The sequence below is a fragment of the Apteryx mantelli genome, chromosome Z, assembly GCF_036417845.1.
Source record: "Apteryx mantelli isolate bAptMan1 chromosome Z, bAptMan1.hap1, whole genome shotgun sequence".
NCBI classification, from domain to species: domain Eukaryota; kingdom Metazoa; phylum Chordata; class Aves; order Apterygiformes; family Apterygidae; genus Apteryx; species Apteryx mantelli.
Genome location: NC_090020.1, coordinates 62,101,498 through 62,116,614, shown reverse-complemented (window position 1 = coordinate 62,116,614; position 15,117 = coordinate 62,101,498). Strand labels below are relative to the sequence as shown.

The 15,117-nt window shown below is 43.4% G+C and overlaps 1 protein-coding gene across 1 annotated transcript in view; it reads right to left on the bottom strand.

The window, feature by feature from the left end:
* THBS4 (thrombospondin 4) overlaps window positions 1-15,117 on the bottom strand; it is a 37,626-nt gene that overhangs the window by 5,007 nt on the left and 17,502 nt on the right. The window contains exons 8-19 of the mRNA XM_067316250.1: window positions 12,884-13,021; window positions 12,161-12,238; window positions 9,522-9,674; window positions 8,027-8,131; window positions 7,668-7,775; window positions 6,010-6,169; window positions 5,216-5,334; window positions 4,359-4,411; window positions 2,406-2,599; window positions 1,913-2,091; window positions 923-971; window positions 628-824 (exon numbers count right to left, since the gene is read on the bottom strand). Coding sequence (XP_067172351.1) covers window positions 628-824; window positions 923-971; window positions 1,913-2,091; window positions 2,406-2,599; window positions 4,359-4,411; window positions 5,216-5,334; window positions 6,010-6,169; window positions 7,668-7,775; window positions 8,027-8,131; window positions 9,522-9,674; window positions 12,161-12,238; window positions 12,884-13,021 — 1,533 coding nt within the window. The remainder of the gene's footprint in view (window positions 1-627; window positions 825-922; window positions 972-1,912; window positions 2,092-2,405; window positions 2,600-4,358; window positions 4,412-5,215; window positions 5,335-6,009; window positions 6,170-7,667; window positions 7,776-8,026; window positions 8,132-9,521; window positions 9,675-12,160; window positions 12,239-12,883; window positions 13,022-15,117) is intronic.

The window sequence follows — 15,117 nt, the reverse complement described above, 5'->3', positions numbered from 1 at the left end:
TACAATTGTTTTCCACTACTGACCACAGAGAAACGCCACTTTCAGGAGCTCTAAGTCTTTTTGTAGCGGGGAGGAGGTCTGCAGAAGCACCTCCTTCCTGTTCCCAAGCCCATAACTGCTCTTTAACTGCAGCCACTGCTTGCATGGAAAAGCAACTGAATTTATTTCTTCTCTGAATTCCTGGGACCAAGGAGAAGCAGGCTGCCGGGGCAGGCCATGGGTGAGAGCACTGGTTTCCCACCAGCGAGACTAGCTTTGGCAACAGTACACCACTGCCAATAAACAGGCTGAATTAAATCTCTGAATGTGTTTGTTTCTGTGTTTCTAAAGCTCTGTTTAAATTCTAATTTGACCAATTACAGCCGGGCCATAATCAGAGTAGGGATTAAATGCTACAGCTGGAGATGAAGTTCCTTAAAACACTGTGCCACTAATGGGGCTGTGTGGCCGTTTTGACACCCGGGGTGCGGGCAAAGAACGGCAGAGTCGGCCGGAGGGGCAGCAGGGCCAGCACGCGGTGTGATGGGGTGGCCAGCGGCAGAGCCAGCCAGCGAGGCCGACGCGCGGCGTGACGGCGTAGCCAGGCTGTGACGAACACTGTCCCCGGCTCGGGGCTGCAGCCAGTACCTTTAGCTGGATGCCGGGCTCGGCAACAGCTCTGAAGGGAGTCGCTTGCCAGTACGTCTGTTCAGTCTGCTTCCACATTACCACATAAAAGCTAGAGCTGTCTTGATAACCAAAAATAAAGCCAGCATAGTCGTCATCTGTCACTGTGTTCACGTGAAAAGTGCCTTCAAAGTCAACGCCATTAAAAGCTGTGTAACCTGAGGATACATGCAGGTTAAAATCAAGTCAGCAGAAATGTGGTCATGTGCTAAAAGCTTTTCTGCTCACAACTTGAATTGCAGAAGAGGATACACACCAACAGCAAGGCCAGGATCACTGTTCATAGTCTGCACGATTTCCATGCCCTGTAAGAGTAAATTCAGGGTGGTTAATGAGCTTGTGCGTGTGTGAAGAGCTGTGCTGGCTATGGCCTGGCAGCCTCTTCTGGCCTTCCTCTAGCACCCCCATCATCCCTCTCCTCTTGTTCACAACATGTCTATAACACTTGAATTTAAATGAGAACTATAATCAAATCCTAATGCTTCAGCTGCTTGGTGTGCAGAGAGTTAGGACGAATTTTTCTTTTCCCATTGCAGAACTGGCCAGAGGTATTCTGATACTTTTCCCTCCCTCCCCCAATTCTTCTTCTGAAATCACAGAAACTAGCCAGAATTGGAGATGGAACTGAAAAGAACGGAGAAAGAGGGTTTTTTTGTTGTTGTTTTTGTTGTTGTTAAGTCCTAACTCATACAATTTTATTCACAGGCTTCATGATTAAATTGACTGTGAGGAGTGGGTTAAGGCAAGCATATACAGCTCAGCTGGCTTGGCAGAGACTTTGGCAATGCGAGTGAATTGCCCATTCCTTGTGACTCAGAATACATTAGTCTCCTGAAGATTAAAATGTGTTCATGTAAATAACAGTTATTGGTCTCCAACTAGGAGCAGATGCTCTGCTACACAACAGGTCCAACTTTCAAACTTTAGGAAAGACTCATGAGACTGCATTTGCTGCAGAGCTATTTCAATAGGTGACAGGAAGGTCTCATGCTTGCCTTTTAAGCAGCAGTGAAATCCACCCACAATGAGTCTCCCCGCCTGCAATTATTTTAGTTCATTAGTGATGCAGCATCAAGTTGTCATACACTAAGAAAAAGTTCCTTCATTATAGCTCCTGTAAAACAGTCAGTTGACTGAGAGTTTCCATTTTTCACTTGTTTGCTAGAGGTCCAGAACAGAGACAGCATTAATGTGGTTTTCAAATGATTTTTCTCATACAGATAAGAAGGAGCAGAGGTATTTTTACCTGGTTCAGAACCACCCAGTTGGGATCAATCTGCGCATCGCCCTCTGGGTCCAGCACCACTGTCTGATAGGCCCTAAAATCTGTCAAGGTGATCTCTGCGTTCTCAGGGCACACATCGATCTGATCAATTACTGTATCCTGGTCAAAATCAGACTCGCAGACATCCCCGACTCCATCTCCTGAATGCATCAGAGAAGTGAAAGCAGATTTGTGGAGCAGCAAGAAGCCACATAAAGCTTAGCCACTGGATTGGGGTGTCCAAGGAGCAGGCGAGTCTCAGCTCCACTGCCTGCAGTGCCCAGGGAGGGGACCTTGAGGAGGGGACCTCGGCCTTGGCCAAAAGGGCCCCTGCATGCTGGGGTCCTTCCCGGACAGGTGCCATGGGAGAGCGTACTACGCACACGGTGTCTGCGCCAGGGCCTGGTGCATGTGTAACACCTGGGGAGGGACATGGGGTGTAAACACCGAAATGTCTCTCGAAGACCCAGCTTACCATTATCATCTTCCTGCCCTGGGTTGGGGACCAGCCTGCAGTTGTCAGGGCCTGGGGGCAAGAGGTCGGGAATGCCATCGTTGTCATCATCATCATCACATTCGTCACCCAACCCATCCTTATCCGTGTCCAGCTGGGAGCTGTTAATGATGGTGGGGCAGTTGTCTGTGCTGTCCTGGTGCCCGTCACCATCGCTGCAAATACAGACGCAAAGAAAAACACGTACCAACATCAGTTCCTGCTTCGGGAGGAGAGAGCACACAAGTACCTGAGCTGGAAATGCAACAGGGGCAACTCAGTAGTCTGTCACTGGGCTCAGAAACGGACCATCGGGCTGCGGGACCTGGTGGCATTTGAATGCCTGAATAGCAGGAAGACACAGAGCAAACAGAAGCCACAACAATAAGGTGACAAGAACATGATGACTAGACCTGGAGTGATAAAAATTACTGAGATATGGAAAAGAAAAGGCAGCCTCATATGGGGTGAGACAAGAACCCACAGCCCAAGACCCCAAACAACATCCATTCCTAAAGGGTGTGCAAGGCAGTGCAGTGTCACCAATCAACAGGGCTTTTAGAAATAACTTGTTGGTGTCAATATATATTTTTTTAAACCTAAGAGCCATGGTACTATTGTTGCATTTCTCAGATTCTGGGTGCACCAGCCTTACCGGATTTGATTCCCCAGGAAAGGTGCAGGGGCACTTCTCTGCTTCAGACCTGTGCCGAGAGATCAGGTCAGAAGCTATGGCTATAGCCTGAAGTCAGGTGTGTTTTGTACGCACACCGTAAACAAAATGGTTTTAGCCAAGAGCAGGCATGTTTGCCTTCAGGAGCTTTTTGGCTAGCACAGGCAGAGCAATAGTAGTGTGCAGCCAAATTAAGGTGGTGCTGAAGCTTATAGCTATGGATATGCCGGCCTGTGCTCCCTGCTTAAGAAAGGTGCTTTAATTTCAGTTCACAGCAGCTAATGCCTGCAAGTTCCCGAGGTGAAATGCAGCGAGGACCAGGCACGTACACCTATTGCAAGGCTAACCTCAGGGAGGGCTACAGTATTCCTACCAGGGGATGCTTCAGGCACCTTAGATAGCTTTGAGGGAAAAAGAAAACACATCCTTTTTCAAACAGAAAGAAACAAGGCCACGTCCACCCAAAAATTGCCAAACACCGGGGGCGGTGGCAGCCGCCAGGCAAGGGCTGGGAATGGCCAGAGCGAAGGAGGGGAAAGCGGGCTCCGCAGCACTCACCATCCCAGGCTGCAGCGCCACCAATGGCCCCGCACCTGAAACCGTGCAAAAGTCCGCAGCTGCTGAAACTCAGTGTCAGCACAGGATTTATCACTTCCCTTTCCTCTGCTTTGAGCAAGGAGCACGGGGGAGGACCTGCCACCCCTCAAAGCCGGTTGTGCAGAAGCTGCTTCCAGCCAGGCATTAGTCAGCTTGTCATGGGATGCGCTCCCCCCCAACGCGGGGCATGCAAAAGCCAAGGAGGAGCCTGGCTGCTCCTGCTGCACTAAAGCAAAGGGATGTGTTTTCATATGTGTTATACTTGATAATAAAACTCTGTTTCTGAAACACAAAGATCTTATGGGAAAACACATAGCCTTAACTGCTTAAAAAAGCGTTACCTTACTAAGAAGCTCTGAGCAGTGCTCCCCAGTTTTACAGCCAGAGAACTGCTACGAATGTCACTTCCATAGGAACTCATAGGAAGTTTATGAACATGGGGATACAGGTGAAAGGCTCTGTTACTTTACTGCCACAGGGAAGTGAACCAACAAGGCTTATAAATGATAACATTATCTTTGAAATAACAAATCTATCAGGAGGTATTTAAATTAAATCCAGCCTAGTCTGAGGGAGTAGAGCTCTCCAGGAATCGGCAGCGCGTTCAGTCCAAGACTAGCTTCTCCCACCTCCCTGCGGCTGTTATGAGCTCTGGCACAGCATACCTGTCCTGATTGGTATCACAGGAGTCTCCAACCAGGTCATTGTCAACATCCGACTGCAAAAGAAAACAGAGAAAGTTCCAGCACCAGCTGCTCAGACATCTGTTAAAATGGCAGTACTAAAACAAAACACGATCAAATCAAATACTATTAAAATAAAGCACAAAAAAACATTTTGTTTTGAAAACGTCTTCTTGTCTGCATTGTCCATCTAACCAAAAAGTCAGTTTTACTAAAGAAAATATAGGGAAACTAGGGATAAACAGGGTTAACCTACACTGGAGTGGTTCAAGCAAGGTGAGAGAACAAGTGTTGCCTCCACTACTGGAAAAAAGTACCTCTCATTTCTAACCAAGGTTCATTTCTTGAGGAGGTTTAAAAATGTACCGTGTTTCTGCAAGTAAGCTTCCCACGTTTTCTATTAGTTACAAAGGGCTTAATCAGAGTTTTAAACATACCTAAACTCTCCTTGATGTCTCACCTAAGAGCAGAAGAAGTTTTGCTAAATAAGGACATCAGGATTTGGTCCTTATGAAAGAAATACCAATGTAATTAAGTCACGCCATTGTGTGGGGTCTGGCACTGGACCCAGAGTGCCTGGAGCAACCCACCCTTCAGAGCATGATAGGCAAGATACTGATGCAGGAGAGGGGTTAACAACAGCCCAGTGTATGAGAATGTACCCGGTGGCTCCCCCTTCCAATGTCAGGAGCTTTCAAAGCTCCATAAAATCTTCCTAAATACCCATTGTCAAAAGCTAAGCGCTGTGGCTGCACTGGCTGCCTCATTCTCTTGCATCTTTTTGGATCTCAACAATCCCTCTCACTAAATGAGGATATTTTTTCATTCTGCCTGCCAACCTGGTTTGGGTTGCTGATGGTAGGGCAGCTGTCACAGGCATCACCAACACCATCATTATCCTTGTCCTCCTGGTCTGGGTTGGGGATCCTCTGACAATTATCCAAAAGGTTCTTAATACCTAGGAAAAAGTGGATTGGATGTTAGTTATAAACAATTTCCTATATTCGTCATTGTACAACATAAATTAAGAACAGTAAAGACGCTATTCCTTTTCTGCAACTGCTTTATCCTGCAATGACACTATAAGCCTGTACAGCAAATCTTTCTTTAGAAATTAGCAACATCTTACTGAAGAACAGTTGTCCTGTTCAACCCAACAACATAGACTTTATTAATTACACACACTTCATTCTAGCCTGTTCCCTGTGTCACAATTTACAGGATGGGACATTCCATCTTCATTATTACGTCTGAAGGGTTGTGATTTTATGACCTCTTTTAAGCCTTTTCCAGCAACGAAAATAACACACCATGTAGCTCTTGGGCACCTGGGACAGGCAACAGCTGGGACACTCAAACACTCTGGGACATGTTTGAGCCTTTAAGGAATTACTGAATGCCCTTAACTTACACTGAGCTGTTTCATGTATATCTGTTATAAAGTGTATGGTGCTTCAGATGGAGGCTAAAAGATATATAATAATCTAAATGTGATGACTCCAACCAGAAGTCTCATGCAGAACGGGAATGTGTTACATGACACTTAGCAGCCGGTGAAAGTTTCCTAACACGCAGCACAGTATGGGCAAGTTTCACAAACGTCACAGAAGCTGTTAAGTGAGGAATTACCAACCGTCTCCATCCATGTCATCATCACAAGCATCTCCTTTCCCGTCACCATCAGTGTCCCGCTGGTCATTATTCAGGACATTGCGACAATTGTCACAAGCATCTCCAAAGATATCTTGGTCGCTATTTCTCTGATTAACATTGGGAGCCAAGATACAGTTATCCTGCAAGAGACACAGATCCAAATCAGGCATGAGCTAGGCTCCGAATCCTTCATTTCTACTTTAGTAGAAATTTATATAAGCCTTGTATTTATCTCTATTTTCAGGAAAAAGAAGCAGCAATTTCCAAGTAGTTTGAAATTTTATGTGAATGTTAGCTCTGGACCAGATTTCAATGGTATCCTCAAATATCTGCTTTCAGCCACATCATGGGAATACTAAATGCAAACATCCATTATGACAAGGCTTTATTTATAACTTTGTTTTCTGGTTCTCATTTCAGATAGGCCCATGTAAGTAACCTGTTGGGAAGCCCTGGCTCCCTTACATGATCTCTCTCAAGGGCTGCAGTTCAGGGGCCCTGACAGGTCCTCAAGGTGCTCTTGATGAAAGGCGGTTGCCCCCTTTTGGTAGAGACTTGAACCAAAGCTGAAACACAGACAATTATGTTTCTTGATGCAAAAAGGCCCAAGTCCTATTCTTTTGTCACCTAAGATGCTACTGACTCTCTAGGACCATCAGGAGGCACACAGGGAGAACTACTTCAAAGTGGCGTAAACGTGCCTCCCCCACCCAGCACACCCGTGTCCTCATCCTGCCACGCACACACGGCAAGAGGCAGAACGGAGCCTAGCAACAATTTACAACAGTTACTTGATTGCGAAGGTGCTGAAGCTGCAGAGTCACAGCTGAAGGAGGATTTAACATCTTTCCTTATGCAACATTAATACAGCCGATTGCTCCAAGCTGCCAGAATTTTTGCCTCTGCAGCAAAATACCCCAGAACAGACCTTCTGCGACTGCTAGTCTGCCCTAGCTCCACATGGACGTTTGTACTCTGACAAGAGCATCCTTCTTGTCTTCCTTGGAAGTGCGTTAAGCAATACCACACAAATATCTTGGTGTGGAATAACAGTGAGGAGCAAAAGCAAGAGAGTTTTATAGTCTGAATTTATGCTCCAGTATATTCTACAGTGGTATCCTCACATGGAAAGCTCTTTCTCTTTGAGAATCTGATCCAAAGCTTCTGAAGTTATTGGCAAGACACCCACTAATTTCTGCGGGCTTTGCATCCTTCGCACAGTATGCTGTCTGGTCACTCTGTTCTTTAAACAGAAAGACACTAACTTAAGTAATGTTCTTAAAGGCCAAGTTATGGGAGAGTGTGAAAGAAGAGCACAAGACTATGTTCTTTTGAATGTGTGCATTCTACAGAAAAGCTGTCACTGAGAAAATAAAATTCAATGCTAAAATATAAATAATGTAGCATTCACAGGTGGGATTTAAGGCTGATGAGGCAGACTTTCTTAAGGTCTTATAATAGTTAGCCTTATATAAAAGACAGGACTTAGAGAAGTACTGACAGTAATGGATATGGGATAATCATTGGCAAGTGGCAGTAGACCAAATTTTGAAATCACTGCTTACTGCAATAACATAAGATCCTTCTGTTTACACAGACCCCCGGCCCCCGAGATGAACATCCAGATACACACAGCACCTGCTCATTGAGAATGCCGTCCCCATCTGCATCTTCATCACAGGCATCTCCAGTCCCATCACCATCGGCATCTTCTTGTCCAGAGTTTGGGACAAATCTGCAATTGTCCTAAATAAAACAAACAAAACAAAACAGAGAGAGAGACAAGTCTGTATTCTATGGGTTAACTGAATGGTATTATGTTTTTGAATGACTTTTTCCATTATTGTTTTCATTAAATAATCAAATGAAATACAATTTATCCAGAAGAATTCAAAAACTTGAAAAAAAGATGAATATATCTAGTCATGTTTCTTCTATTCTTCTTCTTCCCTCCTTCATGCTTTGTGTTATTATGGGATTAAGAAAGAACTTCTTACCTTTCTGCAGTTTTCAGCAGAACATGAGAGTTTTTCGTTAGGGTAGCCATCAATGTCAACATCTTTTCCACAAATATAACCATCACCAGCCCAGCCGATGCCACACTAACAATAAAACACCATGCTAGTATTACCAAAAGGTTAATAAGTCACTTCAGCAATACTCAAGTGATAAGCTCCACATCAGTCTTGAAAAGCAGTAAATATGCAAAAGGCACCAACAGATGTTGAAGTACAGTGAAGTACACCTTAGTATCTCTCAGTATGGAAAGAAAAACTTTATTTCAAGATCTCTGTATCTAGGCCCAGCTAAAAAGAGCCCAAGGCCTGATTTTAAATGGACTGTGTGCCTGCAACACCTAGAAGTTTCAGAGAGCGCTATAGATTTCTTTTAGATGCTTGTCAGGAGGCAATTTTGGCTCCCCATATGTCAGTGGAGAAAGTAGAGAAAAGAGGGGACCTAGGCAGATGCATCTGTGTTGTTGTGTGGCATGACTGTGCATCAGTATTGCAAGAATACGTCTGCAATAGGGGAAGCTTTAGGAGAAAACTGTGTTGACAGCTACTGAGTTTGCATCAGCAAAACAAGTGCATCTGCAAGTTTCTGCTAGCAAATTAAATTGCTATTGTTTTACTCAAATACCTAATTTGTATTGTGCTGCTGTAGTCGAACACAGGCATAGAACTACAAATCCAGACCTCTCCTTAATATGAGGACTTACCTAACATGAGTATCTAGTCATGTTCCCATTACAGCATGAACTTAAAATATCCTAATTTCTTATTCTTTGAAATAGATGCACTTAAAAATGAGACCAAAGCAAGTGCCAGCAAAAGCACATACTGTAGCCAAATTTAGGACACAGCATTAGTCTCTTGTTTCCCCTTGCAAGCTGGAAAAACTAAGGAATATGCTTCAGTCAGAGTCTTATAATGAAAGTTCATATGCCCTTTGTGCTCATCTGCTCCTAGGGCTGGAAAGCACAGTACAGCCTACCCGTGCCAGGAGTCTTTGGTCCCCCTTTGGGTGGTGGGGGGTCAGCATTTATATCAGTAGGCAAATGCGAGCACTGTGGGTATGCAGACTGGATCCCTCATCACAGCTACGCAGCTGAATGTGCTCCGTGCAGTGGCACATCAGGAGAAGAATTTGCTTGTGTGATATTCTCCGTGCAGTGACACTTAAGAGTCCTTTCTGAGGAAACTACAGAAGAGGCTAAAAAGACCCTTCCCAAAAAATCTAGTTGCACAGACATTAGCAGCCCACACAGTAAATACGGCATATGAGTATGGCTGCATTTGGACATACTGCAAGAAGAAAAAAACTGCAACACAGACTTAGCTCAGTTATTTTTGTAGTCAAGTTGGACCAGTGTGCCATAATTTGGTTAAAAAACACAACTGTACTGATAAAATGGTCACAAAGACTTGCTCAGTTCCAGCCTTATGAAGGTCGGCTCTTACTGTGAATGCATGCATGAATTTATCAACTTACAGTACATGTCACCTCTCCTTGTCTCTCCTCAATACAACGGGCATGGACACTGCATGGATTGAGGGCTCGACTTCTGCAACTCCTCACAGCCTGGCAGCCCCTGGTTTGGTCTCCTGTATATCCTGATTTGCATTGCCCACAGTGGTAAGAGCCCTGTAAGAATAAAAAATTACTAGCCAGTCTTTTAACTGGATTTTTTTTTTTAAGCAAATGTGTGAATGAGCTTCACGCCACACCGCTTGCACTGTGCAAGCGCAATTTTTCATCCACTGAGGCCTCTTGCACTGTGAACAGACTTTTCTTTCCACATAACATTCAGGTTTGGCTCCCACAGCACGTGCTGGAAAACATGCTCAACTCATGCCTGTTGAGACCACGTACCAAAACTTTGTGTAAACTCATCAGCAGCACCTGCTTAATCAGATCAGCTTAGCCAAACAAGCAAAGCTGTGTGGGTGCTCTTATTTCAGTGTAAAACAGATTGCATCAGTGTATCTTAACTCAGCTGGGGACTGAGTGAAAGAGTGGAAGTGAGACAAAGAAGTGCACCATCTTTGCCCTGTTTATTTTTTTAATCTTAAATGTTTGTAAGCCAATTTGAGCTAAATCTTGTATTTTGGAAAGGAATTCAGGAGCTGAAATACGGTTATCCTCACCGAAATGGCAGTAAGAATGTTGATGCAGCCTTTTGCATTGGTTACCTAGAAACATAGGCAGATCTTCATGAACTGTGTGCACCTCCCATGCAAGAAAACTCAAAGAAGCTAAGCCAAGGAATCCCAGTTTATGCTAGGACAATCACTATATGCAATACGAGCAGATAAATGCTGATAAGAATGGGTCTTATTTAGGCATTTAATGTGTTTTCTGTCTCTTTCTCACACATCTGTAGATTTGTGATCTATGACAAAAAAGTTAATTGAAAACTATCTCTTTTTTTCTTATAGCGATTGATTATAGAGATTTCTTATAATGATTGATTATTTTGATATGTCAAAGAACAGAAACAGACAGACCTCTGACAAACTTGTGCATCATCCTTTGTGAAACAGAGATGATTCAGACCACTTTGCTCATCCCATACAAAGCCTGTGGGATGAACTGTCAGAACCGTCCCAGTCCACCATGCTAGAGAAAGACACTTACTACCCAACTGTGCATTATTTTTGTCCCGCCTTCCTAGCTTTTTTCCAAATTTAAACTCTGTGCTATCCGTATACTTTTAGTCTGAAAGTGAAGACATACAGGTGACTGAATGGAAAAATGATCACTGGACCATCCCAATGGTATGGCCTATATAAAACATAATGGTCTGTGCACTTTCTCCCAATTGAAGTCAGGCTAAAATCTTCTGGAGTGTGCTGAGTTTGCTCAATATATTCTCTTCTGTGCATTAAAATAGCCTTTAAGGCAGCACTTCCTGACCCAACAGTTTGTAAAGGAAGACAAGAGCAAAAAAAAAATCACGCTGCTCTGTTTAAGACAGCTAGCAGGCTTCCCATTTCCCTGCTAAAACAGAGAGACTACCAGCCTTCAGAAGAGTGCTAGCCTTGCAATAGGTACAATATGTGATAGAAATGTTCCAGATATCCAAAAAAAAAAAAAAAGAGAGAGAGAAATACAGTGAGCAGTGAAAGCAGTCCCTAGCAAGACAAGGCCATGAGCAAGAAAAGCACACTACTTGGAATGTCACTGGTGGCCTCCATGATACCCAGCTGCAGAAAGGACCATCTTTACACCTGTAGGTTATTTTTATCCTTTTTCTTGTTATGAACAGAGCCTGCTTTATGCAACCAGCAGGCTACTGTAGCAGAACAGTATTTGACAGTGGAATAAGTTAAGTGAAAGGTCAAAATTGCTTCATAGCACTAAAATGGTCATATGCCCCTTTTGTAGAACCCTATCACTGAATCACAGAATGGTTGAGGTTGGAAGGGACCTTTAAAGATCATCTAGTCCAATCTCCCTGCTCAAGCAGGATCACCTAGAGCACGTTGCTCAGGACTGTGTCCAGATGGCTTTTGAATACCTCCAAGGAAGGAGACTCCACAACCTCTCTGGGCAACCTGTTCCAGTGCTCGGTCACCCATAACATCTTTCAAAACATTTTTAGTTCTGCAGTGCTTGTTCTCCTGGATTATCTACCCGGGTCTATAGGTATTAAATGTGTTGTACCAATTGTAGCTCTCCTGCTCTTTGTATTATATAGAGGGATATCTGGTACTGTATTTACCAGATACCCTAAGGAAGTGAAGATATTACTTCTACAAAAAGGGCACCCATAGGATCATCTTGCTGCAGTAATTCCTAGGTGGCTAGAGACAAGGAGAAGTAAAGAAAATCTTTTAAAGGAGGTTCCTTCCCATAACATGCTCATAAACACACAACTTGAGGGTGAAAAGAGAATTCCTGCTGTTCTTCAGGGAAAGAGATAAGGATACAGCCCAGGTGTACCTGTTAATGACAAATTAAGTATTGACTTTTATTATTATTCATGAAAAGGCAATTCTTCAGTTTAGATGGAGTCAGCAAATAGATTACATTATTTAGCTCTTGAATCAGAGCCACAAATCCAATCCTATCCTCATGGAATTTTAAAACAATGAATTTTTTAATGCCACAAATGAAAAAGTGCTTACCAAAGTGTTCACACAATGGGAATTTGGAACACAGAATCCATCTCCACCATTCTGACATTCATCGATGTCTAAGCAGACCTAGCAATAAAACAAAACAACCTATAATAAAAACTAAGTCAACTTGGATCTAAGTCTGAAGAAAAACCACCAAAGTTTAAATTTAAAGAAGAGTCATAGCCTCTCCTGAAACCACTCTAAGAATGGCACAGATAAACCCATAGACTTAACTTTTGGATGGTTCTCCAGACACACAAGTCAACCCTGAAGAGACACTGTGATACAGTGTCAAAATGTCAAACTTAAAATGGGCTTCTGGTTCACCCACAAGAGCTGAGAGGAGAAGTATGGCCCATGGCAGAGCTGTACAGGAAAGTTCATAAAAACTGTAGTAAAACAGACCTTTTCTATCAAACTCTTCCTCTTCCTAGGTCAGAATCATTTACAGAAATCAACAAAGTCTCTCTTTAAGATTGATCAGATGTGTCTATGTAGATAATGACATTTTTTCCTGTCTCCATCCTAATCCTGACTATTAGACAGTAAATACTCTAATTAAAGCCAAGCAAACACAACAGTCAGTTAGAGCAGTAACACTCTAAGCTCTGCCTAGCTGCACAAGGCAATTGTGTAATGACTGAAATACAAATAAAATGCAATATTGATATATTGATATAAACCCCAGCCCCTCACACTGGAGATTGCTGCAAGGATGCTGCCACTCACCTGCTTATTGCTCTTGGCATAGCTGAGTCCTATCCCTTGCACCGTCTGTCCTGTATATCCTGGGGGACAGGTCTCGCATTGGAAACCTGGAGCAGTGTTCACACAACGCACTCCAGGGAAGCAAGGGTTGTAACGGCACTGCAAGGACAAGAAGTGAACTGAGCACATGTTGATGCTTCAGTAACATCCAGCCACTGACTACGTGTACAGACCTCTCAGGGAATTTGCTTAGGCAATGCTACATGCAAATGTCTGTATGTCTTCCGTTCAGAGCTGGCTTGCAGAGAAAACAGTCTCAAGTATATCTGACCTCACTGATACTCAGCTATCTCTGAAATTTAATTGACATTTGTAATCTTGCATTATAGCCTGCAGCAGTATCCCAAGCTCTGCTCCCCATCCTTCCTTTTGCTGGGCAGGTTCAGCTCTTGCTGAGGTTGAAAATCCTCCTGGAAGGGGCAGGACCACAATATTTGGAAAGCAGCATAACTGCAGCCCACAACATGATCCTGCCATTGTGTTTAGTACACTCAAAAGGAGCAGCAGCATTCTTCTCTCATTTGTATTTGAGCAAATACTGTAGACAGAAGCACCCCAAATACAAGCCAGATAAACAGGGATATGCCTGTAGCACCCACACCTATCTAGACCAGAGGGCCACAGACAGCCCTTAGCACTTCTCCCAAAATTCCACATACCCATACCATCACCCTTGGACTGAAGACACTGCTCACTTCATTGCCTAATGTGGTTTCACAGAATGGTTGTGGCCCATTTCAGTGGCCTTCTGGGTGCCCGTGGGCAACCACATCTTGTATTGCTGCCTCTCAAATATCACCAGCCACTTGGTAATATTTGTAAGACTACTGAAAACATCAACATGGCATCATTCTATGTACGATTCAAAGACAGCAATAAGCAAGAAATAAGAAAGAAATATGAAAGAGTTTTAAAAATGTTTTTTATAATACTTTCTCCCCCCCCCTCCATCGCTAGCAGAAAATCATCCATGAAATTATGAGAGAACAAGCCAGAGAACATCCATGTACAATGTCAAACATGCAACTTGTGTGGATGTATAAAATACATGATTCTATACTGCCCAGAGCTTGCATTTGTCCTTCAGCATATCATCTTTGGAGAGCTGCTACAGACTAGTAACCACACACACACACACACACACACACATTTCTAATGGAGCAGGAAAAAATATGTTTAATATCAAAATATGTTTGATGTAAAGATTTGATAGAAGTATGTCCAAAGCTAGCATAAGGCAAATGTAAAAGCTAAGACAGACATTTTGTCCCTGATAGCAAATTATTTAATGTGAATTTTATTGTAGCCAGTAGAGGGCAGGCAAATTACATCATAAACACAGCAGCGCCATAGCACAGAATACACACGACTTCAGCATGTTAAAAATAATGTCTTAAAACTAATAATGAATACAGGAGCTTGGTGCAGAGATGTTAACAGTCTCAGAAAGACTGATGGCAGCTCTTAGTGGGGAAACGTTTAGATTTCTCTTTACCAGAATTTGCATGTGAACTCCTATTTAAATGTCCAGGTTTTAGGAAGTAATGTTCTTTGTTATTTCCTGAAATAATAGGAAGTTCACTCAGAAGAAAGGTGTTATCCTAGAAAAGACTCTGCAAAAGCTTTCAAGAAAATATTACTTTCCTTATTACCGTCTTAGCTGACCAGAGAAAACAGAGAACATGACAAAGCGCAGCTTATTAGACAATGAAAATCTATCACCACTTATTATCTCTTTTTTCCTCCCCCGCTTGAGAAACCATATGTGTAAATCCAATTGATAAAGGACATGTTTTTTGGTGAAGAAAATGCACCACGTTAGCTGGCGTTTTAGTGGCAGCGTCCACAGAGAGACTGAGAACTCACATAAGCAAGACTATCTCCATGACATCATTTTGGCAAAACTTCCTCACTGTTTCTAACGTCAATTCGGCTCTGCCACCTGGAGCAGTGGTAGGAACGTGAAGCACACACATCTCTAGTGGCAGAGCCTGGCTGCTAAGAGAAACCCAAAGTAACCATTGTGTTACTACAGATTGGGCTTGGTTTGCTTTCTTGCAGCACTACCATGGGTAGAGTTGCTCCCACACTGAAAATGGCAAGGAGATTATCACCACGCTCTGCCCCAGCGTAAATCTGGCTCTGGAGATGGCAGTACCTCTCCATACGGCTGAGCTCCACCTCGGCTGGCATGA